Raw genomic sequence first — 26,646 nt, 5'->3', positions numbered from 1 at the left:
GGATCGAGAGTTGTCTCATACCACAACTTCTTATATCTATATATATATATATCTATATATATATACAAGTATAAATTGAAATCAACGTTCAAACCTATGATTGCGTTTGATAAAAACCGCAATTTTTATACGTGTGCATGCGAAACAAATTTCTTGGTAGAGGGGTCTAAATACAGCACAATGAGTGAAAAAGTATATTTTAACAAAACGCATTTGACTAACATGTCGAACAACTGATGTTCTTAAACCCTGCTGACTGCCATTGGCGATTGCCAAATAAACGGATCACAAGATGTAACAAAATAGATCTTATCATAAACTATATATATATATATATATATAAAGTTTATTTTTATTTTCATATTGTGATGTGTTGGACAATTTGTTGTATGAAAATGTCAAATTTTATATTGTAATTAAACATGTTTTAGATTATTATGTTATCAAATATCGTTTGCCAGAAATAAATATACAAGTTACTGCGAGCAACCAAATATTTATTAAAGTTTTGTCTTATTTATACTAAAAAAGTAGTAATGATATACTTTAAATTCGGATGAGCATAGCGAGGGAAAAATTAAGTTGATTTACGCAGTGATCTTTCAAGGTCATGTACATTAAAATGACTTATAAAAATGTTACATATAGAAAACGTTAACCAAACCCAGAACTATTGATAATATATCAATAGTAATCATCAAAATATAATAAAATATCATCCATTTTTAGTTGTAATTGAAATCTTATTTATATCATCAGCGGAGAGCCAAATAGCTGTCTTTTTGGAGACAAATGCAGATTTCGCCATGAAAGTCCAGACCCGACAATTTTGTATGCCGGACAGACTTTGCAGGTAAGTCCACCAAAAGGCCTGCTGAAATGTTTCTTTTCCTTTTTTTTTTTTTTTTTTTTAAATGATATTTTAAGTCTAAAGAATGTAAACATTTTCAATATTGAATTTAGACCAATTTTTATTTGTTTTACAACTGCTATGGTTAAGTGGAAATCTCTGTGAAGTCTGTTGTATTGTGTTATTCTTCTTTATGAACGTACATAATATATTCATTGGGTTACAAAGTTGTGTCAGTGAGCATCAAAGGTCATGTAGTCCAATTTTTTACATTTTACCTATTTTGTCTGTTTGTTTTACTCACACTTTGTTGTCAATATAATGTATTTCTATGCGACTGTCATACAAGTTAGAGGTTTAGCGAGCTATAAAACAAGGTTTAATCCACAATTCCTACACAAGGAAATGCATGTACTAAGTCAGGAATATGACAGTTGTTTTCCATTTGTTTAATGTGTTCGAGGTTTTGATTTTGCCATTTAATAAAGGACTTTCCGTTTCAAATTTTCCTTGGAGTTCGAGATTTATAACTTAATCGATTTTCTTGCAGACTCAAGTTTAAATAAAGTTAACTTTTTGAGTCGAGATAATGTATTTTGTCATCGTCGTCATGTAAAAAGAAAAACAACAAAAATACCGAACTCCAAGGGAGATTCAAAAAGTCAACTTGAAAAGCAATGTCCGGTTTATAAGTAACCTGAAGTAAGACAGTATTACGGATTTAATGCGTAGGAGAAAATCAAGTATGCTTTTTATATGCAAGCCTCAAATTCTTGTACGGCCTCAAATATCTGTCCAATCGTTATGTCATTTGCAAATCCTTGTCCCTTTCTCAAATATGTGTCCTTTACTGAAATCTGTGTCCTTTTCCTAAATCTATGTCCTTTTCTCAAATCTGTGTCCAATCGTTACGTCGTTCGTAAATATATGTCCGTGTAAAAATTTCGGCCTTAAATATATGTTCTCTAACTGAATTACCAACAATTTAATTATCTGTCCAAATGTGTCCTCAATCCTTGTGCTACTTGTATATGTATGTATACATATAATACTTGTGCTACATATACATATGTAACATCTCTGAAGAGACATTAATTGTCGAAATCCGGATACGGTGTACACATTTTTGCACCTCATGTTTGCGGTATACCATCTTTTCCGCAAGTTTATTGTTTTCTGTTTGGTATTAAATTAATAATTAAGATCCATTTTGTTCGAAGAACATCCGTTGTTAGACCTGCTAGTCAAATGCGTTTTGTTAAAATAAACTTTTTCACTTTTTTGGTCTTTTGGAAAATGTTGTTTGTGCTGTATTTAGACCCCTCTAACAAGAAATTTGTTTTGCGCTCACGTATAAAATTGCGGTTTTTATCCAACGCATTCATAGGTTTGAACGTTGTTTTCAATTTATACTTGTATATATATAAATATATATAGATATAAGAAGATGTGGTATGAGACAACTCTCCATCCAGGTCACAATTTGTAAAAGTAAACTATTATTTGTCAAAGTAAGGCCTCCAATACGGAACCTTGGCTCACATCGAACAGCAAGCTATAAGGGCTTGTATAATAATTTTTACAATAAGGTATTGTAAATATTATTGACACTGACGAGGGCTATTTTTAAGCCGAAATATTTGTCAACACGATTGTATAACGTGATATTAGTATATTACCATCTTATATAAGTACCGTTGCGCAAATCTTTAGACTTTTATAGTTTTTTCCTCATCTACGCAGTATCGTCTATTCTAAACGATCAAGTACATTTTAAATTTGCCTACTGGTCCGATCCTTTTTATAGACTTCTATTAACATATGAGGTTTACTAACGAGTATCTTGCAATGTCGGATACATGTCAACATTAACTGCAAGGAGATTATAAAGATATTTCTCCCAACAAGCATTTTACGCACTTTCTCCCTATGCAGACAATTTCCAAATTAATGTAGGTGTTTCCAAAAACAGGACTTTATTACACTTCCTGAGCAACAGAATTTTCGCAATTTTTTTAACGGTGTCTGTAAGTTTAATCCGTTTTTAATATGTAATGTCAGTATTACAAATCTAATCTTGAATCAATCCTAATCCTATCTTATTTTTTTGAAATATTTTTACAAATTCAAATGTGACGTCACTTTGTGTGTTTTTTTAGAATTTCAAATGTGACGTCACTTTGTGCGTTGATGCTTTGGCTAACTCAGCTGTGTATTTTTATATGTTGGATTAAGTTTTTTATGTAATGTATCCGTTTTTATTCTGTAGTTAGTCCCCACTTCGGTTTTATCATGTATATCTATTATATAGTCATTTTATAAAATTTACTGTTTGCAAAATTATAAATTATTCTAAATAATAAGGATGTTCTTGTCCAAGGCAGAAAACCCTGGCCGTGTTAGGCGCAACTTTTTGGAAGTTTTGTAAGTCTAGTACCTTTTGTTAGCTATTATTCGTGTGTTTCTTTGTCCTATATGTTCTCCCATTTATTTGTATTGTGGTCCTGTCATGTGATGTTGTCGTTTTGGTGTTGTGTTTGACGTTGCCATTAAAGCGGGAGGTTTGGCATGCCACAAAACCAGGTTCAACCCACCATTTTTTTCTTAAAATGTCCTGTACCAAGTCAGGGAAATGGCCATTGTTATATTATAGTTCGTTTCTGTGTGTGTTACATTTTCAATGTTGTGTTTTTGTTGTGTCGTTGTTCTCCTCTTATATTTGATGCCTTTCCCTCAGTTTTAGTTTGTAACCCGGATTTGTTTTTATCTCTATCGATTCATGAGTTTCGAACAGCGGTATACTACTGTTGTCTTTATATAGACTAAATGTGAAGCTGTTCCTTTTTTTTTAATAATTGCTTTTTAATACCGTGTTTTTAAGCAAATCTCATCATTTCTCGTCTACTTTACTGTTGCATTTGTAAAGTAGTACAGATGTCCTTGACAACAAATAAATTTCCTCGAAGATGTTTTGATAATAATTACGTCAACCAATAGGACAGTTCATACCTTTCTAAAAAGGACACAGATTTGATGAAATAAAGGACATATATTTGGGACGTCTATGACGCAATATAATAACGGACACAGATTTGAGGACAGGACATAGATTTGGGGTCGGTCATATATTAGAGGCTTACAGATATACAAAATGTATCTATCTAGTAGTAAAAACAGATACACTATTATTCTTTTGGAAACCGTCTGCTCTTGAAATGGCTTAACAAGACAATTTAATAAAATAAGAAACCATGTAAAAATTCCAGGATAAAAAAAAAAAATGAACAGCATATTATCGTTATTATATTTATTATGGGACAGGGACAAATATTTGAAACATCACGTCTTCAACCCTCAGTCATAGACAGCCTTATAAATATATGTGATGTGGTATGAATGCCAATGACGAAGATAAAAGCAATTGTGGGTCATCTTACGACCTTAAACAATACAAAACAAAAAACATACCATATAGTAAGCTATAAAAGGCCAGACATGAAAAATGTCAAACAAATCAAACGAGAACACTATTGGCCTACTTTATACATTTCAATTTACGAAAAAAACATATATGACAAACATAAACCAACAACAACCGCTGAATTACAAACTGACTTGAGACATGCACATAAATGTGGTGGGGTTCAACATGTTTATGAGCGCTTAACCTCCCCTACCCTGGAACAGTGGTATTATAGCACACTATAAGAACAAACTTTGAAAATCAGTTGAAAAATGGTTTAATTCAATTAATCGGTATGACGCACAAATGAACCAACTAACATAAATCAAAAGACACAAAGCGCCGATATAAGAATACTTGCAGTTACTGAAAGCTAGTTCAAAATTAATCACAACTAATAAATACATCATGTTTTCCCAAGACTAAAATATCCATCAATAAACATGCAACGGATTTAGTGTAAGGACGTCATAAACAGTCTGAATATAACGCATGACCTTGTTCAATGCCCCAAAATTAATAAACAGTATCGACAGGATGTAGGTTCATGAGTACTCATAACTGTACATATATAGCCATGTATATTTAGGTATGTTTTAATTTATCAATAGCACAATCAATGTAAGTACCGATATAAAAACAGTATTTAAAGATTGCACTACGGTGTTAAATTAATAACCTTTAAGAATAAGTTTATTTAAAGCAGCAATGGGTTCACATTGATTATATCTTAATCTACGGGCTTTATAAAAAATATCACTGTAAAATTTAGGATGTGATATCCCGTTTTGATAACAAATCTACAGATACAGCCAAACTATTTGAACAAATTTTGTGTCTGTGGAAAAATTTAGTAAACTTTGATATTAATTTGTGATAACGAAATCACTGACGTAATGATTTACCAGTAATACATAAATTACGTTCATTGAAATATAAATCGCGACTACAGACACGGGCATAGCGTACAAGTTGTGAAATGTACACACCGTAAGAAGAAGCCAAAGGAACTACACCGTTCAAAAAGGAAAAATTAACAACAGGGAAAAAATCATCTCCTTTGTCGCAATATCTTGTGTATAGTTTCCAGGGTGAAACTGAAATATCCGAATCTAGAAAAAGACAATTATTGCTGTCTTTATTAGATTTATTTAAAGTTAGCCGTATCTGACACAATTGTGTGACTTTTTTATTCGATCTCAACTTATACTTATGAAAGCGAACTGCATGTCTGGCATAACAAATTATAAGTCTGGTATCGTCGATGACCTGGTACACGTTTCGTCCCCGAGGGTAACAACAGCTCAGTAGTCAATATTTGACATGAAATATTATTGACCTGGTCATATTTTGAATTATTCGAAACACTAAGGTTTTCCAACCTTCAGAAATCGACCGTCTCAGCCGTATTTGGCACAAATTTTAGATTGGACGATGTAGACGAAACAAGCTTCCAGCGTATCAGTTTTAAGATTGTACAACACTGGGTCGATCCCACTGCTGGTAAACGTTTCGTCTCCAAGGGTACCATCAGCCCAGTAGTCAGCACTTTTTATTGGTAGGGTGATTTTCTGCTTATATAATTTTGAATTATTTCAAACGCTAAGATGTTTCTATCCTACGTTTGGAGTACCCTATCTGTTTTTTGGCACAACTTTCAGAATTTTCGGTGTTTAAAGTTCTACAACTTCGTATTTGATTTGGCCATCCAAGTGTTATAACGCGAGTGGCACTTTTGAGTCTTTAATAGACGATGCGCGCGTCTTGCGTACAGAATTACAAGTCTGGTATCTTTGGTGAGTTTTCTTATCGCAAACATATAACCATAGATGTGTTCCATTTGTCAAGTCTCAATCCTATGTCCCCCTTTCTTCGTTTTTTTACCAATATCAATTTGTGCCTAATCACCAATATTTTACTTGTCGAACAATATGATGGATGTGTGTGGTTAAAAACTGCTTGATGATCTCTATCTACTTTGGCTATTATGTTGTCTCTCGATCTTCGACCAATTACTTTTTAGCGTTCTCGTAGTATCCTCTTAATAAAATAAATGAACCAAAGTTGATTTAAATTCATCAAAGTAGCTTTATATTTGCTTTGAAGTTTTAAATTCATAGAAACATTACTATAAGCTGTGTTTCTTTTTATGTGACAATGTAGTAAATGCTGTTTAATGAGACAGAAATATTTTAAAAATTGCAGAGATTTGCGTTTGTCATTTTCCGTAATTTACTCATTTATTTAACAGACTGATTGCAACACGCATGAACATTCGTCGCAGGTCAATTCAGCCGAAGAAGAAAATGACAGCCACAACGAAGATGATTCTCATCAGGGATTTTTTGAATGTGGTTTGAATTTATCATTATTACCATGATTACGATACGTATTAGTTTAGTGACAGACGCATTTGTATCATATCAAAGAATTGCATACAAATACATACATATATACTACTAGAACTACCTATATATATAAGATTTGTATCATGATATATAGATGACAAATGCTTCTGCATTTAAGCATAGGCGTACGTTTTGACATTGATTGTAATATTGAAGTCTTTCATAAACGTATGTTTGATTTTGTCCTTTATTCCCTTCCCCTTTTTTGTTAGACAGAACACTATATAAATATTTTGTATATGAAATCTTCACCTGCGCAATTCATTTCAGGTAGGCGGTATCGGTGCGTTTTTCCTTAATTCCTCTGTTTATATCGTAAACATGGATATGTATGATAGTTCATTTCAAAGCTGAGACATTTTTTACATATATGGTTAACTTTTCGGGGTACGAAGTGAGATTCGTTTTTCCGTTAATTAGAATACCCCAAAAAGCCCTTTGTGATACGGCTTTTTTCGAGTAAAAAATCCTTTTGTTCACAAATAAGTTCTTTAAAAATTTGGTTCTTTATATACATTTAATAACTGCACAGTTTTTACACCATAATTCTATGATCCTCTACTCATTAAATCAGCACAAATGGTGAAGTTCAGTCATTTGCTAAAGCATGATATTTTTGTTGCTGACGTACTTTTTTTGTGTTCTTCAATTGGAAGCGCATTAGGGATATTTACCCCTGTATAATAGTTTTTCTTGATGATGAGCTTTTAAGGTTCAGCATTAGTGTCAAAAGTTTAAAAAATGTTCATTATTTTTATTTCAACTAAAAGCAGCAACTCTATGAAAACTTAAGACACGTTTGCAAAAAAATGTATGGAGGCATTAACAAAACTGTATACATTTCAAATATTTGTACCGGTGTTTTTTTACAGAGTATTGTAACTTTAAAATTGAGATTTCAAATCCAGACGAAGATGAAGTGGCACTATATGAGAAACATTTTAGAGGTAATTTATTGATATTAGATGGAGAGCATAACACATTTTAAAAGAAACCCCCTATTTTGGTAGGAAATCTTCATGCAAAGTTTACATATATAGCATATGCATTTATCGAAATGTTTCTTTTTTCTAATCATTTGCCACCGAATACATGAAATATTGGTTAAACTAGAATGCATCACCAAATATCTTGATATGTTTGTCTAAGCTTTCGTGTGTTTTCATAATGTATGTGTTTTCCTCCAGAAATCGACTGTTGTACGTAAGGGCCATTTCAATTATTCTTTTCAAATTAATGCACATCTGTGTGAGCTTCCTTCTCACGCAAAAGTAAACGAAACTTGTATGATATAAATGAACTAGAAAAAGTTGGGAAAAAAAAGAAGAAAAAAAACCAAACAAATTAAAGAGGATATTAAAGAAAAGGTTGATTTTAAAGATCGAGACGTCTTACTGAATTGACCAATCATTCAATTAAGCAAATTGACATTTAAATACAAAGTATAATTGAAAAATAGGATTTTGGCAAACATACGAATGGTCTATTGCAAGAATCACGGTCACTTTAAGCTAACTGTACTGATTTTTTCGAATCAACTGGACGGTGCAAGTATGGTTGAAGTAATCAGTCGGCATTCCCATGGGAACCAACTGTGCCACTCTTCTTGCCGACTTGTTCCTGTATTCATACGAGGCTCACTTCATACAGGAACTTCTTAGGAAGAAAGAAAAGAAGTTAGCAGTATCCTTTAACTTTACTTTCCGCTACATAGATGATGTTCTCTCACTAAATAATTCAAAATTTGGTGACTATGTTGAACTCATCTATCCCATCGAACTTGAGATTAAGGATACAACAGATACAGTTAAGTCTGCATTATATCATGACTTACATCTATAGATTGACAATGGGGGTCGGTTGAAAACAAAACTTTATGACAAAAGAGATGATTTCAGCTTCCCAATTGTTATATTTCCATTTTTGTGTAGCAACAATCCAGCAGCGCCTGCATACGGAGTATACATCTCCCATTCGATACGATACTCCAGGTCTTGTATTTCCTATCATGATTTCCTTGTAAGAGGGTTGCTGCTCACAAGGAAGCTATTAAACCAACAGTTCCAAGTGGTGAAGTTGAAATCATCCCTTCGTCACGAGTTGGTTGACCGTTACGAAATATCCGTTTCACAGATGATAGCGGATATGTTCCTAATGTCGTAACTACATACAATCCCGTTCCCTTTTCCCGAATGTGACCTACCGAATTAGACTTATTACCGGGTTTGTACTAACATGAGCAACACGACGGGTGCCACATGTGGAGCAGGATCTGTGTACCCTTCCAGAGCACCTGCGATCACCCCCAGTTTTTGGTGGGGTTCGTGTTGCTCAGTCTTTAGTTTTCTATGTTGTGTTTTGTGAACTATTGTTTGTCTGTTGGTCTTTTTCTTTTTAGCCATGGTGTTGTCAGTTTATTTTCGACTTATGAGTTTGAATGTCCCTTTGATATCTTTCGCCTCTCTTTTAAGACTGGGTCCATTGTCGGCAAAGTCTGATATCGTAAAAATCGTTCCCCTTTCTGATCCTGTTCCAATGGCTCGATCATATCTACGAAGACCTGTTAAATGTTCAGAGGTGATCACATGAGCGATTTAAGAGCACATTCGCTCATATTAGAATATCAGTCGTGTAACTTTGGCAAAACTATTAATTTATGTTCATGCTTCTACATATGAAAGTGCTATATCAGATTTTACAAATATTCAAATCAGAGACTATTCACGGAGCACTGCGTCTAACTATGTTGAATATAAACAATGTCAGCCTAAGTGGTAAGAGTGACTTATTAAACTCACATAAATGAAATATCGTCTAGGAAAACATTAGGGCGTGTCCATATTGCCTTACACATTCCCAGCGCTGTTGTAAAACAGAAATCGAGTGCACCCTGAATGACCAACTGATGACTTACATCTTAACGGATGCATAGGATCCGTTTACGCCGTATCATATTTTGTATGGAAGAAGATTAAACGAACACATCTGTGTCTGTCACATGAATACAAAGAACTCAAGGACACTAGGAAAACGTTAGCTTGCGATCATACTGTAAAGCAAAATCAAAACAAAAGGAATTCATTCAACATTTCAGGCCATAATGAAAAATCACTACGGGAACTCTAAAAGCAAAAAGTAGATATTCGACAAACCGGATGCAACGATCAGATTCAGGATGGGTTGCCAAGAGCTTCGTGAAATATTGGAATTGTTAAAGAACTTATTCGGGCGCAGAATATTTGATATGGGATCAACCGCAGTAAAGTTTCTGAACATTATTCACCGAGGCTTTAACTTTATCTTTGTGATCCCGAGTAAATTAAGGACAAAGACATATCCTGGTATCGGTGGATGTATATATATATATATATATAAAAAAAGTCTAAATTGAAAACAACGTTCAAACCTATGATTGCGTTGGATAAAAACGGCAATTTTTATACGTGTACATGCAAACCAAATTTCTTGGTATAGGGGTCTAAATACAGCACAAACAACAATTTCCAAAAGACCAAAAAAACAAGTGAAAAAGTCTATTTTAACAAAACGCATTTCACTAACAGGTCGAACAACTGATGTTCTTAAACCCTGCTGACTGCCATTGGCGATTGCCAAATAAATTGATCACCAGATCTAACAAAATGAATCTTAATAATAATTAAATACCAAACAGAAAACAATAAACTTGTGGAAAAGATTGTATACCACAAACATGAGGTGCAAAAATTTGTACACCATATCCGGATTTCGACAATAAATGTCTCTTCAGTGATGTTAGGGATCGAAACGGTATTTGGAAGGCCATATGATTTACCTCAATTTAGGATAGACTCTTGAATTTTAAAGAGTCGAAATAGGATGAACGGATCATATAAGCCCGAAGGAAAATATAATACAAGCCCAAACGAAAAAATATAAAAAGTCTAAATTGAAAACAACGTTCAAACCTATGATTGCGTTGGATAAAAACCGCAATTTTTATACGTGTGCATGCAAAACAAATTTCTTGGTAGAGGGGTCTAAATACAGCACAAATAACAATTTCCAAAAGACCAAAAAACAAGTGAAAAAGTCTTTTTTAACAAAACGCATTTGACTAACAGGTCGAACAACTGATGTTCTTAAATCCTGCTGACTGCCATTGGCGATTGCCAAATAAATTGATCACCAGATCTAACAAAATGGATCTTAATATTAATTAAATACCAAACAGAAAACAATAAACTTTTGGAAAAGATGGTATACCACAAACATGAGGTGCAAAAATTTGTACGCCATATCCGGATTTCGACAATAAATGTCTCTTCAGTGATGTTAGGGATCGAAACGGTATTTGGAAGGCCATATGATTTACCTCAATTTAGGATAGACTCTTGAATTTTAAAGAGTCGAAATAGGATGACCGGATCATATAAACCCGAAGGAAAATATAATACAAGCCCAAACGAAAAAAAAATAAAAAGTCTAAATTGAAAACAACGTTCAAACCTATGATTGCGTTGGATAAAAACCGAAATTTTTATACGTGTGCATGCAAAACAAATTTCTTGGTAGAGGGGTCTAAATACAGCACAAACAACAATTTCCAAAAGACCAAAAAACAAGTGAAAAAGTCTATTTTAACAAAACGCATTTGACTAACAGGTCGAACAACTGATGTTCTTAAACCCTGCTGACTGCCATTGGCGATTGCCAAATAAATTGATCACCAGATCTAACAAAATGGATCTTAATATTAATTAAATACCAAACAGAAAACAATAAACTTGTGGAAAAGATGGTATACCACAAACATGAGGTGCAAAAATTTGTACACCATATCCGGATTTCGACAATAAATGTCTCTTCAGTGATGTTAGGGATCGAAACGGTATTTGGAAGGCCATATGATTTACCTCAATTTAGGATAGACTCTTGAAATATTTGTCAACATGATTTTATAACATCACCTTCGTATATTACCATCCTATATTAGTACTGTTGCGCAAATATTTAGACTTTTTTATTTTTGTCCTTGTCTGCGCAGTATCGCCTATTCTAGACGATCCGGTACATATTGAATTTGCTGGTTAGTCCTTTTTATAGACTTCTATATATATATATATAAAATAAAAATATTTCGGCTGAACAAATAGATTTCGTCAGTGTCAGTAATTTTAACAATACTTGTTGTTTATGTAAAATGCGGATGAATATAGTAGATCAGGAAATTCTGACCCATCCGTAGCACTTGATGTCATCCTCCTCTCAGAATGTTATGGGGTTTGTGATGCCCAATCGTTAGTTTTCGGTGAAGTGTTTTATGGACAGCTATTTCTGGGTTGTTAATTTTTTGCCAGGGTGCTGTCTGGTTTCTGATTGTCCTCTTGTGATTTTATTCCTCGTCGTTTTCTTTCGGAGTACAGATAACTTCATTTTTTTTTCGCGTAGTACTTGCAAATCATGTATTTCAACTAAAATCCTATGATATTGTTTATTTCATTGAATTATTTACTTTTTTCTCTCCCTTTATTGATTAGTATTTTTAAGTGTATTAAATGTTAGGAATTTGTTGATAAATATTCCGTATCAACTTCACAAATAATACATGATGGTCTTGAAGTATAGATTCTGCATACTGACGTTGTTTATCATCTTAACAACGTGTAATATTGTTCTTTCGTTTGTCTTTGTTCTAATATTAATATTACTTTTACTGTTTGGTTAGTTTTCTGTGATATCCATTTGACGTGGCTAGGTACTTATACATCCCGTCAATGTGTTTGTATTATCTTTCATTTTTGCTGGTCTGTTTTGTATATGCGACTTTTTGTGTTTCTGTGGTTCTTATAACGTGACTCTGTACTTTAAAAGATCCCGTCATTATGTTATTGTTCTATTATATGTCATTATGTTATTGTTCTATTATAAATTTGAAAATACTTTGAACGACAAACGACAAATTTATTTTACTCCCGTAGTGGTATTAACCATATGTGGATTCTTAAAAATTCTAAAGAACTTCTCGACAATTTTAAATCTCGGTCTATTTCTGAAATTAATTCTAACATAACTTTTGATTTTTTAACCCTGTATACCAACATTCCACATGTGAAATTATAAAATTGTTTGGAATAAACATTGAATGACAAAATTTCTTCTTATGTGACGTTTACATTTTCTGACGTCAGACACGCGAAGCAATGAATGTGGTTTTTAATTTGATAGATGCTTTTGTTCTTTTTTGTAAATAATTGTTTGTTTTGATATTGTAACACAGTGATGACTGCTGTACCCATATTTTGACCATTTTATTTATAATGTCTGTTTTGTTCACGCATCGTTGTAAATATAACGGAATTTGATAAGACTGTCGTACAAGTGAGAGGTTTAGCGCTATAAAACCAGGTTCAATCCACCATTTTCTACATTTGAAAATGCCTGTACCAAGTCAGGAATATGACAGTTGTTGTCCATTCGTTTGATGCGTTTTGTCCTTTGATTTTGCCATGTGATTAGGGACTTTCCGATTGAATTTTCCTCGGAGTTCAGTATTTTTGTGATTTTACTTTTTGGTAAAGATGTAAATATTTTAAGAGTGTTTACTTTCATTATTAATTTGTTTTTATACCTTTCGGTCATTATCATTTAAAAAAAAGCATCTTAACACATAGAAACTATGACCGAAGTGTGTGCTTTCTACTTAAAGGACTATAAATCAATGAAAAGTTCAACAAATTCAAATAAAATGTAATGAAAATTTGTATATATTTACTATATTTATAGAGAAACATATTGATCTACTACAAGGAAGTGAATATATTCTAAAGTATCTAGGAACAGATTCCACAAGGTAAATCGTTTTCATCACTTTACTTGATGTATAAATATGTCTTTAACCACATCTAAAATCAAATGATAGAACGTGGAGTATTGAAGGATTGACTATAGGAGGTTTCAATTGTTCAAACTCTCATTTGCTGCATATCCATGAGCACGCGACATAACAATCCACAATTAAAGACTGACATGCTCAGAGTCAGATTAAATATGTTTAGTTAAACGAATGTAGCTTCGTTTTACAATCAAAATTATTAGGCTGAATTTCGAATCGACAAAAGAAAAATGAATTTTAACATTCGTTCAACATAGAGTTTCTCTTTCTGGTTATGGTCGAAGTACTGCCTGTTTATTTTAGATCATCCAAAAACCATTTAAAAGTTGGGTTTTTTTCCCGGATTTTAAAGGAAAATAAAATGATAGGAAAAAAGGATAGGATCATCTGATACATAGGGACATTTGTGGCTTTAGGGTGCCTTTCTTGTGGTGTTTGGAAATTTATTAGTCCTTTTAATATTTGACAGCAGCCGACCCACCCAGTGTATCACCATTTGTCCCTGTGTGTCATTAAATTGTATCGTTATGATCTTGATAGAATGTATTTTCCTTACGCATTGACTTTGGAAGAGAAAGAGTTTTGATATGAGAGTAAAAAAGTAATAACTAAAACACCCAAGTGCAGGGTAAATCAATAAAAGGAGAAGTCAATAAAACCTAACAAAACCAATTGTTTGACTGTATCAACCAACGGAACGGAACTAACTAGAAAAAAAACTGTCATATTCTGACTTTGAACAGGCATTTTCCAAAACCCCAAAAAAATGGCAGGTTAAACTTGGTTTTATATCTGCAAAACCTCTCACTTTTGTGACAACTGTTTATAGTTCCGAAATATTGACAAAATTGTGTGAACAACCCAAACACCCATAACTGGTTTACGTGAAATAATTGGGATCCAGCCGCTAAAATTGTGTAAATGTACATCAATGATATTCAAAACAGTAGACTTAAGATAATCTCAACAAACGTACAAATAATTCATACAAGGACGCCAACAAAACAGATTGTTGAAGTAGATAGTGCAATATATTTGCATCAATTATGCCTATAAAGCAATTCTACAACATCTTCCTAGCATGACTATTTCCATCACAGTTGTATACACATGGGTAAAAAATACTGGATATTTCTCAAGTCGGTATCATTAACTACTTGTCCATTTGAACTCTAGCAAGATTCCACTATAGTCAATGTGTGATTGTCAGCGTCTTTTTTGTGCTCTTTGCGTTGACGCTTATGATTAAAATTCAAATATTTTTTCATTCCAATTTTTATTTGTCCGTAAATGGTACGTATCAACTCTTCTCTAGCTACTTCCTCCAATGCATTAGAGGAACAGTTATATGTTATTGAAATATTATAAGTGCATGCATATGTGTTTTAGATACTATAGGCACTATGTCCACAGTTGAAGATTTTAATCTCTCAGAAAATGACATAAGATTATCTCTTTTTTAAAGTATTGTCATTCTTACAAATATATGATACTATGAATTATTATTTCAGGTGTTTTTTCTATTCATTTTGTGACACAAAAACATTATTCACGGAATAGTTGAGATCGACCAAACTGATTTATCTTTGATTATTTTTTTTATTCCCTCCCCATTTGCTACCAAGCAAATATTCGATTTGAAAATGAGTTTCACTTCAGAAATTGGTTTATGTCCCATGTGGGATTTGCAAAATTCTTTTGTAAATCCAAATTTGTCCTTATTTTTATTTGAAAGAAAACAGTTCTTCTTATTGTTTTTGTAGTGTTTAATTTCAATTCGATTTTGTTATTGACTGTTATCAATGTGTTAATAATTCTTATTACTTTTAATTTGAAAGTTTGAAAGTTTTTTATTAAACCTTACTGATAATTTTTTAACCCAAAAATATATACAAAATTTCTTAAATTCTAACAATTTTCTGAATTTGAGTTCAACATGTTCTAAAAAGGATAACAAAATATATATATAATTCGTCTGAATAACTGCCAAACAAACTGAGGCAAATTTTTGTTCTTCCCTGGCCGGGATTCGAACTCTTGCTAATGAGATATTGTAGCACCAAATCGCTTTGCACTATGCCCGTCGCGCTAGACCACTCGACCAACTAGGCTCGACAAAAATTAAGCTTCCGGTATCCGGGTGTTACCTTTCTTCGTCAGATTTTATCTAGCGTCGTAACACAGTACATGATATATAAGGCAACAAGATGGAATATACAGATCAGTTGAATTATCTATCGTAGAGGATCTTACAAATTAATGTAGGATGCAGTCGCGGAAATAATTATATTATAAGAAAGTCTGAACAAGTGACAACTCTACGACAGATTTTATCCATCGGATCACCAGTGGTATATATAATTCGTCTGAATATATATATATATATATAAAATGTCTAAAAATAGCAACAATCAACATCCAATCTATTTAGGCGTGGATCAGTTTGTGAAAATAAACTGATACAGTAACTAAATCAAAATTATATAAATGTCTAAGAATATAACTTAAACACGCTAATTAATACATTAAAAAGTTCTATTAGATTTTAAATAGAAATATGCAATATTTCGCTAAACAAATTAGCTTCATCAGGCGTGTGCATCGCTCAAGGTGAAATCGGATGCATGACAAAATAATATTTTTGTAGCTTGAACTACACAAAATTTGAGTAAAAGTTTAACAAAATTTATTGATGTTCTATAAGAAATATGTTTGTAGCTTCAACTAAATAAAGTTGGAGTAAAAGTTTAACATATTTATTGATGTTCGATAAATTGTATGAATTTCTATAAATTGTATGCATTACTAAAAATTAATTTGTATGATTTCAAGATAATGGTTTTGATTTGTTTTTAAATCTTTTTTCGTCTCTCTTATTGAGTCCATCAGGTTCAAGAGTTTGTAACTGGTTCATCTAAAATCTCTCTCTCTTTTGTCTTCCTTGTGTATCCCAATTTTGGTTTTTCTCAATGATTTGTATTGTGACGTTTTCAAAATCATGTCCTGCTCTTAAAAGATGTCTTGTGATTGGGCAGTTTCTTTCTTTTGTATAAAATGACCGATGGGAGCAAGTAAAATCGACCGGCTGTGCAGGTTTCATCAGGGCGAATAGCAAAAAGCACATAGATGACGACACGTACGACTATCTACGCCCTGATGAAACCTGCACAGCCGGTCGATTTTACTTGCTCCCAAAACTTCATAAAGAAGGGATTCCGGGAAGACCGATAGTATCTGCCAATGGCCATCCAACAGAAAAATATCTGAATTCGTTGATTACCATCTTAGACCACATGTTAGAACAATGTCATCCTACATTCAAGATACAACAGATTATTTGGAGAAAATGGATTCATTAAATCCCTTACCAAACAACACAATTTTGGTATCGATGGATGTGTCTTCTTTATACACCAATATTCCAAAAAACGAAGGAGTAGTCGCTTGTGAACAAGTATGGAACAATCGCAGGATAAACATTCCCCAACAGACTGTCTGGTTCAGTTGCTGAGACTAGTGCTCGAAAACAACAATTTTGTATTCAACGACCAGCACTACTTGCAGATTGACGGTACCAGTATGGGAACCAAAATGGCACCTTCTTTTGCCAACATTTTCATGGGGAGTCTCGAAGAACGCATCCTTTCGAGTGTACCATACAAACCCTTGTTTTGGCTCCGTTATATTGATGACATCGACATCAAATGGAACGAAACTGCAGAACGTCTGCAAGAATTTCTCGATTTCTGTAATAACTTTCATCAATCTATAAAGTTCACGTCTGAAGTTTCAAATGAGAAAATTGCGTTTCTCGACACCACCATAACTTTAGAAAACGGAGTCATGACAACCGACCTTCACACAAAAAAACCTGATAAACACCAATTTCTCACTCCGAAGAGTTGTCACCCTAAACACTGTTCCCGGAGCATTCCGTACAGCCAAGCTATCAGGTTAAAACGGATTTGTTCATCGGAATCAAAATTAAACCACCGTTTGGGACAACTCAGACAGCAAATTAAATCAAGAGGTTATAAGAACAAACCTACTCGAATACAAAGAAAAGACGGCCCAGACAAATAAAATCCCGTTTGTTGTTAGCTTTCATCCTGACCTGACAAATCTTTCATCTATTGTCCACAAACACTGGCGTCTTATTGAAAATGATCCTTCCTTAAAAGAGATGTTTCCATCACCTCCCGTCATGGCTTACCGCAGACCCAAAAACCTCAAAGATATTCTAGTAACATCCAAAGTATCTAAACAGGAGGTATCGACAATAGAAGGTTATAAACCATGCGGAAGGGGCAATTGTAAGTGCTGCAAAGTCGCCAACATCGAAACCCAATTCGTCAGCACAGTCACAAAGAAAAAATACAACATATTTTTAACATCAAATTGCAAAACGCAAAATTGTATTTATGTTCTAACGTGTGGAACATGCAAGTTGCAATATGTTGGTGAAACAGAAACACCATTTAACATCCAAATAAAATAACCATCGGTCATTTTATACAAAAGAAAGAAACTGCTCAATCACAAGACATCTTTTAAGAGCAGGACATGATTTTGAAAACGTCACATTTCAAATCATTGAGAAAAACCAAAATTTGGATACACAAAGAAGACAAAAGAGAGAGAGATTTTGGATGCACCAGTTACGAACTCTTGAACCTGATGGACTCAATGAGAGAGACGAAAAAAGATTTAAAAACAAATCAAAACCATAATCTTGAAATCATACAAAATAATTCATAGAAATTCATACAATTTATCGAACATCAATAAATATGTTAAACTTTTACTCCAACTTTATGTAGTTGAAGCTACAAACATATATTTCTTATAGAACATCATTAAATTTTGTTAAACTTTTACTCATTTTTTGTGTAGTTCAAGCTACAAAAATATTATTTTGTCATGCATCCGATTTCACCTTGAGAGATGCACACGCCTGATGAAGTTAATTTGTTTAGCGAAATATTACGTATTTCTATTTAAAATCTAATAGAACTTTTTAATGTATTAATTAGCGTGTTTAAGTTATATTCTTAGACATTTATATATATATATATATAAACAAGTCTAAATTGAAAACAACGTGCAAACCTATGATTGTGTTGGATAAAAAGCGCAATATCTATATATATATATATATATACAAGTCTAAATTGAAAACAACGTTCAAACCTATGATAGCGTTGGATAAAAACCGCATTTTTTTATACGTGTGCATGCAAAACAAATTTCTTGTTAGAGGGGTCTAAATACAGCACAAAAAACATTTTCCAAAAGACCAAAAAAGTGAAAAAGTATATTTTAACAAAACGCATTTGACTAACAGGTCGAACAACAAATGTTCTCAAACCGTGCTGACTGCCATTGGCGATTGCCAAATAAACGGATCACCGATGTAATAAATGGATCTTAATTATAAATTTAATACTAAACAGAAAACAATAAACTTGCGGAAAAAATGGTATACCGCAAACAAAAGGTGCAAAGGTTTTTGTACACCATATCCGGATTTCGACAATTAATGTCTCTTCAGTTATGTTAGGAATCGAAACGGTATTTGGAAAGCCATACAATTTACCTCAATTTAGCATAGACTCTTGAGTTTTGAGGAGTCAAAAAATGATGAACGGATCATATAAACCCGGAGGCAAATATAATACAAGCCTAAACGAAAAAATATAAACAAGTCTAAATTGAAAACAACGTTCAAACCTATGATTGCGTTGGATAAAAATCGCATTTTTTATACGTCTGCATGCAAAACAAATTTCTTGTTAGAGGGGTCTAAATACAGCACAAACAACATTTTCCAAAAGACCAAAAAAGTGAAAAAGTATATTTTAACAAAACGCATTTGACTGACAGGTCGAACAACAAATGTTCTTAAACCCTGCTGGCTGCCATTGGCAATTGCCAAATAAACGAATAATCGATGTAATAAATGGATCTTAATTATAAATTTAATACTAAACAGAAAACAATAAACTTGCGGAAAAGATGGTATACCGCAAACAAAAGGTGCAAAGGTTTTTGTACACCATATCCGGATTTCGACAATTAATGTCTCTTCAGTGATGTTAGGAATCGAAACGGTATTTAGTAGGCCATACAATTTACCTCAATTTAGGATAGACTGTTGAATTTTGAGGAGTCAAAATAGGATGAACGGATCATATAAACCCGAAGGCAAATATAATACAAGCCCAAACGAAAAAAAATACACAAGTCTAAATTGAAAACAACGTTCAAACCTATGATTGCGTTGGATAAAAACCGCAATTTTTATACCTGTGCATGCAAAACAAATTTCTTGTTAGAGGGGTCTAAATACAGCACAAACAACATTTTCCAAAAGACCAAAAAAGTGAAAAAGTATATTTTAACAAAACACATATATATATATACAAGTCTAAATTGAAAACAACGTTCAAACCTATGATTGCGTTGGATAAAAACCGCAATTGTCATACGTGTGCATGCAAAACAAATTTCTTGGTAGAGGGGTCTAAATACAGCACAAACAACATTTTCCAAAAGATCAAAAAAGTGAAAAAGTATAAATATTTTAACAAAACGCATTTGAATAGCAGGTCGAACAACGGATGTTCTTAAACCATTGGCGATTGCCAAATAAATGGATCATCAGATGTAACAAAACATATATAATAAAAACTATAACACAATTTTCCATAAGTCATTCTTCATTGGAATACATTACAACATTGAAACAACAATTACATCGCTTGGATATATTACGTTACAATTACAACTATGACGTTCATATTCAGTAATTATAACGTAATGTATCCAAGCGATGTAATTGTTGTTTCAAGGTTTTCCAATGAAGAAGGCCGTAATTTTTTGCGTTTAATATCTTTAAAATTAAAATAGATAGATAGAATCTTTACACAACAAAAACAAGAATGTGTTCATAGTACACGGATGCCCCACTCGCACTATCAGTTTCTATGTTCACTGGACCGTAAAATAAGTGGTCAAAACTCTAATTTGGCATTACAATTAGAAAGATCATATCATAGGGAACATGTGTACAAAGTTTCAAGTTGATTGGACTTCAACTTCATCCAAAATTACCTTGACCAAAAACTTTAACCAAAAACTTTAACCTGAAGCGGAACAGACGGACAAACGGACGGACGGACGAACGAACGGACATATGAACGGACGAACGGACGGATGGATGGACGAACGGACAAACCGACACCCAGACCGAAAAACATAATGCCCCTAAGTGGGGCATAATCATCAGCACAACAGGGTCTACAAATAAGCCAACATAGTCCAAATCTCATGTGGACTACTTATTGCCCTTTAATGACGATTTTTACGATTTTTTTTTCCGTTTTTGTCTAATAAGTTTAAAATTATAATAGATAGATGGAAACTATAAGAAGCAGAAATGATCAGCAAGACAAAAATCTAAAAATAAGGCAACATAAACAAAATCGGAAGTCGACTCCTTATTGAATTTATTGCCCTTAAATGACAATTTTCCCCATTTTTGCCTATCATCTTGGAAACTGTAATAGATATATAGAAACTTTGAAAAGCACAAATGATCAGCAAGACAAGAGAAATAAGCCATAATGGCCGGAATCTGTTTTTGAGTTATTGCCCTTAAATGACAATTTTTAACATTTTTGTGCATTTGGTGTCTATTATCTTAAAAACTTTTATAGATGAACAGAAACTTTAAAAAGGAAAAATTATCAGCAGGATGAGATCTACAAATATGTCAACGTGACTGAAATTTTCACATAACTTTTAATAGAGGTTTTACTTTTTAATGATGATTTTTATTATTATTAAGTGGCCATTGTTAAAGATGCAGGTTAGCGCAACAGGCGTTTAGAGCCTCTAGTTTATTTATATATAGAAAACCATACCAAAGGAAATTCAGTATTTGAATCTCCTTTATAAATATTCCGGATCATATGAGTATTTGGACCATAAGCGTATGGTCATGACCATAGGTAGCAATACACAGTTAGGAGTTTGGTTTCGCATTTTGGCCCCGGTGGATTTTTCAATTGTGAAAGTTATTGTGTAATAAAATTCATTTTTAGACAGCTGAGTACTAATTTAGCCTTCAAAGGTGGTTTATAAGAACATCAAGATTATTTTTTACATGTTTTATTGGCTATTTTCTGTTTGACTCTCCGTATTTTCATAGCTAGACCGGTCATCGGTCCAGAAATTAATGTAATGTTTACAAACACTTTTTTTCTACACGAAGTTTTTGACGCAATTTTACAAAAAAATGAGACGAAAGACATATGATTTTCATTGGATTTATTGAAAGATATATGTAAACAGTTTCAGAAAAGGTATTACTTGAAGTGATTGAAATTCTACTTTTGGTCAAATTTTGGGAAAATATGTGACATCTTTTCCCCCCTTTTTGCTATATTTTATAACAAAAGAATGCAGATTGTTGCCATGGATACACCAAAAAGAAATTATATTTAACCATTTTATATACTGGATATGAAATCTATGGAAGATTCTGATTACATACATATGCACATATATGACACAAACAGTAAGCTTAATATTGCAAGAAGGCAATGAAAAGGGGATGGTAAAATTTATGAGGGAAAATTTTAACATTTTTTCCTAACTGTTTATTGCTACCATATGCATATATACTCATATGGTCCGACCATACGCGTATGGTCCGGAATACGATGAACGTTGAACAGTAATTGCGTAAGGCATAACTCTTCAAGATGTTATACATTAAGAGTTTCTAAAAATGAAATTTTGACTTAGATAATAATTTGGTAATCATTGTTACGTGATTAATGAAATGAAATGAATTTTACTCACAAGTTAAAATTATAGTAGAAGCATTTTTGCATGGTCATTTATATTAATTTGTTTTTATGACTCCGAAAATAACTAATTTAAAATAAACTGTTAAGCAAGAAGTCAAATGTTTTTCTCATTAGCAATTAAAGCATTGAACCCTCCTTTTTTCTTTTTTTTTGGTCTTTCAATTTGTTTATTTTTAATCCAAATTTCTAAAACATTTCAAATCATTTTTAGTTATTTATTTGTTCATGCACCTCTTTATACGATTTACAATTACAGTAGTTTATACGTGCTGCCTCTCTATTCTTATCACTGTTATTGTAAGATCGTATGAACACACCAGTTACGTGAACATAAGTGAAAATTAGAAGAAATTAAAGAAAATCTAATCTAAACGCCCGGAAAAAAGAAAAAAATTGTCCATGCCCCCAAACGCGTACGGACGAAACTGTCGACAGGATAAAGGTGCTTAAAATTGACTCTAGATAGCGAAGGCAAAACAACAAATATACCAAGATTCAGACAATATGTAACACAGATAAAGTATTTCAGTTAATAACTTGTGCTGATTTTGGTTCAGAGAACAAGCTGTGTTTGTTAAGGAAATTTGAATTTATACGAAAAATACCTATATGGTATAAACACTCATATGGTCCGGCCCGTTAATAAACAAACGAGTATATACTCATATGGTCCAACCATACGCGACCATACGCGTACGGTCCAAATACTTAATATATGGTCCGGAACATAAACAAACGCAATGTATTAAATGAGAATTTATACTGATAAAATAATTTAGGAAATGAAAGTCAGAACTGGTTTATATTTTCCAAAAAATTCACAAAATCATAATCAGTTTGCTCATATATCCATTTTAAGTATCATCCGTTGAAATTGATCATATTCCAACATAAGTTGTTTCACATGACCAAGTCTCACATTCCACTATAAACTTATATATTGTTCGGTTGTTTATTTGATTGATTGATTGATTTGTGTTTTACGTCACTTTTAGCACTATTGTGCTATTTCGCGTTGGTTAGTTTTTATTGGCGGAGGACGCCGGAGTGGTCGGAGAGAACAACCGACTTTCGGTAAGATAACTGACAATCCTAATCAATTAAGATTGGGATCAAACGCACCTGCTACGTACCGGATTCAAACTCACAACCTTAGTGTTGACAGGCTAGTAATACAGTAGTTCGACTATTTGGACCACTCGACCGCCAAGACCAAATAATATACCAATCAGAAATTCGTCTATAGCATATGCATATTTTATCTATTTATTTTGTTACGGAAAGAGATTAACTTCTATTCAGTAAAATTGAATAGCCGTTATGAATAATAATAGCTATTTTAAAAATACAGAGTTCGATCTTGTTTTTACAGATTATTTGTTTACAATATAATACATAATACAGTGTTACATAGGACTGTGCCTGATTGTTGCTTGATATTTTTACAAATTACATGTCCCATATCTGATTCATCACAGCTTTGACGAAGAGTATCCAGATCTTGAAACAGCAGCTAATGTAAAGGGGAAAAAGGTTGAAAATAAACAGAATGCTAAAACGTCCTCTTCCAACAAGAATAAGGTATCTATTTCTTTATATATACAATTAATACGCTGAAATGTTGTACAATCATCTTTAACTTTGCTATTGTATTGTAAATTGTTATTTGAAACTATGAGCTATGATAAACGCCGCCACAATGTTAGTTTCTATAGTCAACTTCCATTCATTACTACAAATGATATTACTTCTACTGGTAACAAATGTACTGTTTATTTTTTCAAAAATCATTTAAAATAAAGGAATGCATCTCTTTCATCCAAAGCTGTTCTGATTTACGCTATATATATGTCATCAACAGATAACATATAATTATATATATATATATATATAATTACTCTAAATCTCCAATTTTGCAGAAGCAAATTTTTATTTTCCCCTCGCCGTGATTCGAACTCATGCTATTGGTATATCATGACAACACCGCCTGCACTGTGTCGAGCGCTCCAGACCACTCGTCCACCTAGACTGAGTGGTCTAGAGTAAATTTTTGTTGTTGGGATGTACAAGTACTCGTCCACGTCCACTTTGTGTTTTTGTTTGATGTATTTCTATTTGTATCCATCTGATGAGTTAAGCCTTTTTCAACTGATTTTTATAGTTTGTTCTTATGTTCTACTGTTACACATCTGTCCCAGGTTAGGGGGAGGGTTGGCGCCTTCAAACTAGTTTAACCCCGCCACATTCTTTATGTGTCTGTCCCAAGTCAGGAACCTGTAATTCAGTGGTTGTCGTTTGTTGCTGTGTTTCATATTTGTTTTTTTTCTATTTTGTACATAAATTAGGCTGTTAGTTTTCTCGTTTGAATTGTTTTACATTTGTCATTTCGGGGCCTTTCATAGCTGACTATGCGGTATGGGCTTTGCTTATTGTTGAAGGCCGTACGGTGACATATAGTTGTTAATTTCTGTGTCGGTCGGTCTATTGTGGAGAGTTGTCTCATTGGCAATCATACTACCTCTTTTTTATTTATATGAACTAAAAATTCAGCTTTCGGTGGCCTAGTGTTACCTTTCCTCGTCAGTAGAATTTAGAGTTGTAACACAGTATATGATATATTAGGCATGAAGATGGAATTGATTGCAGATAAGCTAAATTATCTGTCGTAAAGGATCGTAAGATGCAGTCACAGGGATAATGATAAGAATAAAGGAGTCAACAGAACACCTCTTTTACTCACTTACCATCCTGATTTTAAAAATGTGTCATCCATTGTTCGAAAGCATTGAATAGTTATAGAGAATTACTCTTATTAGAAAAAAAAGTATTTTCCTCACCACCAGTCATGACCTTCAGAAGACCTAAAAACATCCGTGACCAATTAGTGACAGCTGTATTAACAAAGCAACCTACTCCACCTCCCAGTTGCTACAAACAATGTTGGAGAAGGAATTGCTTCTGTTGTAAAGCTGCCAATACTATCAGTTCTTCCATCAGCTCCTTTGCAAAACAAAGTTATACCATCTACACAAATTCCAACTGTAAAACGGAGAACTCAATTTATGTATTAATATGTAACACCTGTGTTATTCAGTACGTGGGAGAAACACTGGATAAATTTAATATTCGGCTAAAACAAACCATCGATCATGGTACAAAACCAACAAAAACTTTCCCTTCACAAGACATCTTCGCTCAAAGAAACATCCTTTTGATAATGTTACTTTCCAAATCATAGAAGTGAACACTGAGTGGGACACCACGGCGAGAAGGAGAAGAGAAAACTTTTGGATCCCGCAGCTCCATACTTTAGAACCTGATGGGCTTAATGAAAAAGACGAGAAAAGATACTGAAAAATAAAGAATAATTAAGTATACAGCATCGTCCTTTATATGTCTGTAATGTTGGCCAATGGACGTTGCAAACTTCAACCACAAATTATTTCGTAATTAAATAAATAATCTTGAACTTCACCCAAACTTTGAATTATTCACAGGGCAGCAAAATTCATGTACAATGAGATGCAAAAGTTTTTTATCTGCATCCGATGTCACCTGGATAGATGCACGCTCGATGAAGCTAGTTTGCTATTGTATTGTAAATTGTTATTTGAAACTATGAGCATGATAAATCTGTTCTTTGGTAGAAATGTCAAAATATACAGTTTTAGATAAAGTGAATTTGAGCAGTTCTTATCATGCTTTAAAACAGTTGAAGTAAATGAGGAAGTCAGGACATTTAGCCGGACTTATCCAGTAAGACATGAAATGTATTTATGATAAATTGATTACATAGAAAAAAATAATTATGAATGTATGTTACAAATGAAGTTTTGTTATTTCTCGATCTTAATTATTATTTCTTTATTTAAACAACTGTTTTTGAATATAATAAGGCTTCAACAATATAGGCAATATACTTATAATATTTCCTTAATTATCACATAAATAATTATAATCACTTTCGATGGACGATTACACAGTTCGAGGCGCACTTGAGGGTGTTTAGTACAATATTTTGATTACACAGTTCTCGTAGACTGTTTTAATACCAGCGTTGACTTGTTATGTGAACATTATATTATGTAGAGATGCAAATGCGGTTTTGTATTATTAAATAAACTTTAGCATACACTAAAACAATGGATCATATATCTAATAAACGGTTATAAATT

General features: G+C 33.0%; 1 protein-coding gene across 3 annotated transcripts in view; it reads left to right on the top strand.

The window, feature by feature from the left end:
* The window catches only part of LOC127724676 (uncharacterized), a 109,686-nt gene that overhangs the window by 26,008 nt on the left and 57,032 nt on the right, over positions 1–26,646 (top strand). For all 3 annotated transcript variants that reach the window (XM_052231722.1, XM_052231723.1, XM_052231721.1), the window contains exons 4-8: positions 760–853; positions 6,565–6,667; positions 7,594–7,668; positions 13,487–13,553; positions 23,950–24,052. In XM_052231722.1, the coding sequence (XP_052087682.1) occupies positions 760–853; positions 6,565–6,667; positions 7,594–7,668; positions 13,487–13,553; positions 23,950–24,052 (442 nt within the window). The remainder of the gene's footprint in view (positions 1–759; positions 854–6,564; positions 6,668–7,593; positions 7,669–13,486; positions 13,554–23,949; positions 24,053–26,646) is intronic.

This window comes from Mytilus californianus, unplaced genomic scaffold (genome assembly GCF_021869535.1).
Source record: "Mytilus californianus isolate M0D057914Y unplaced genomic scaffold, xbMytCali1.0.p SCAF_14, whole genome shotgun sequence".
Classification (NCBI taxonomy): Eukaryota; Metazoa; Mollusca; class Bivalvia; order Mytilida; family Mytilidae; genus Mytilus; species Mytilus californianus.
This window is presented reverse-complemented; position numbering and strand designations above follow the sequence as displayed.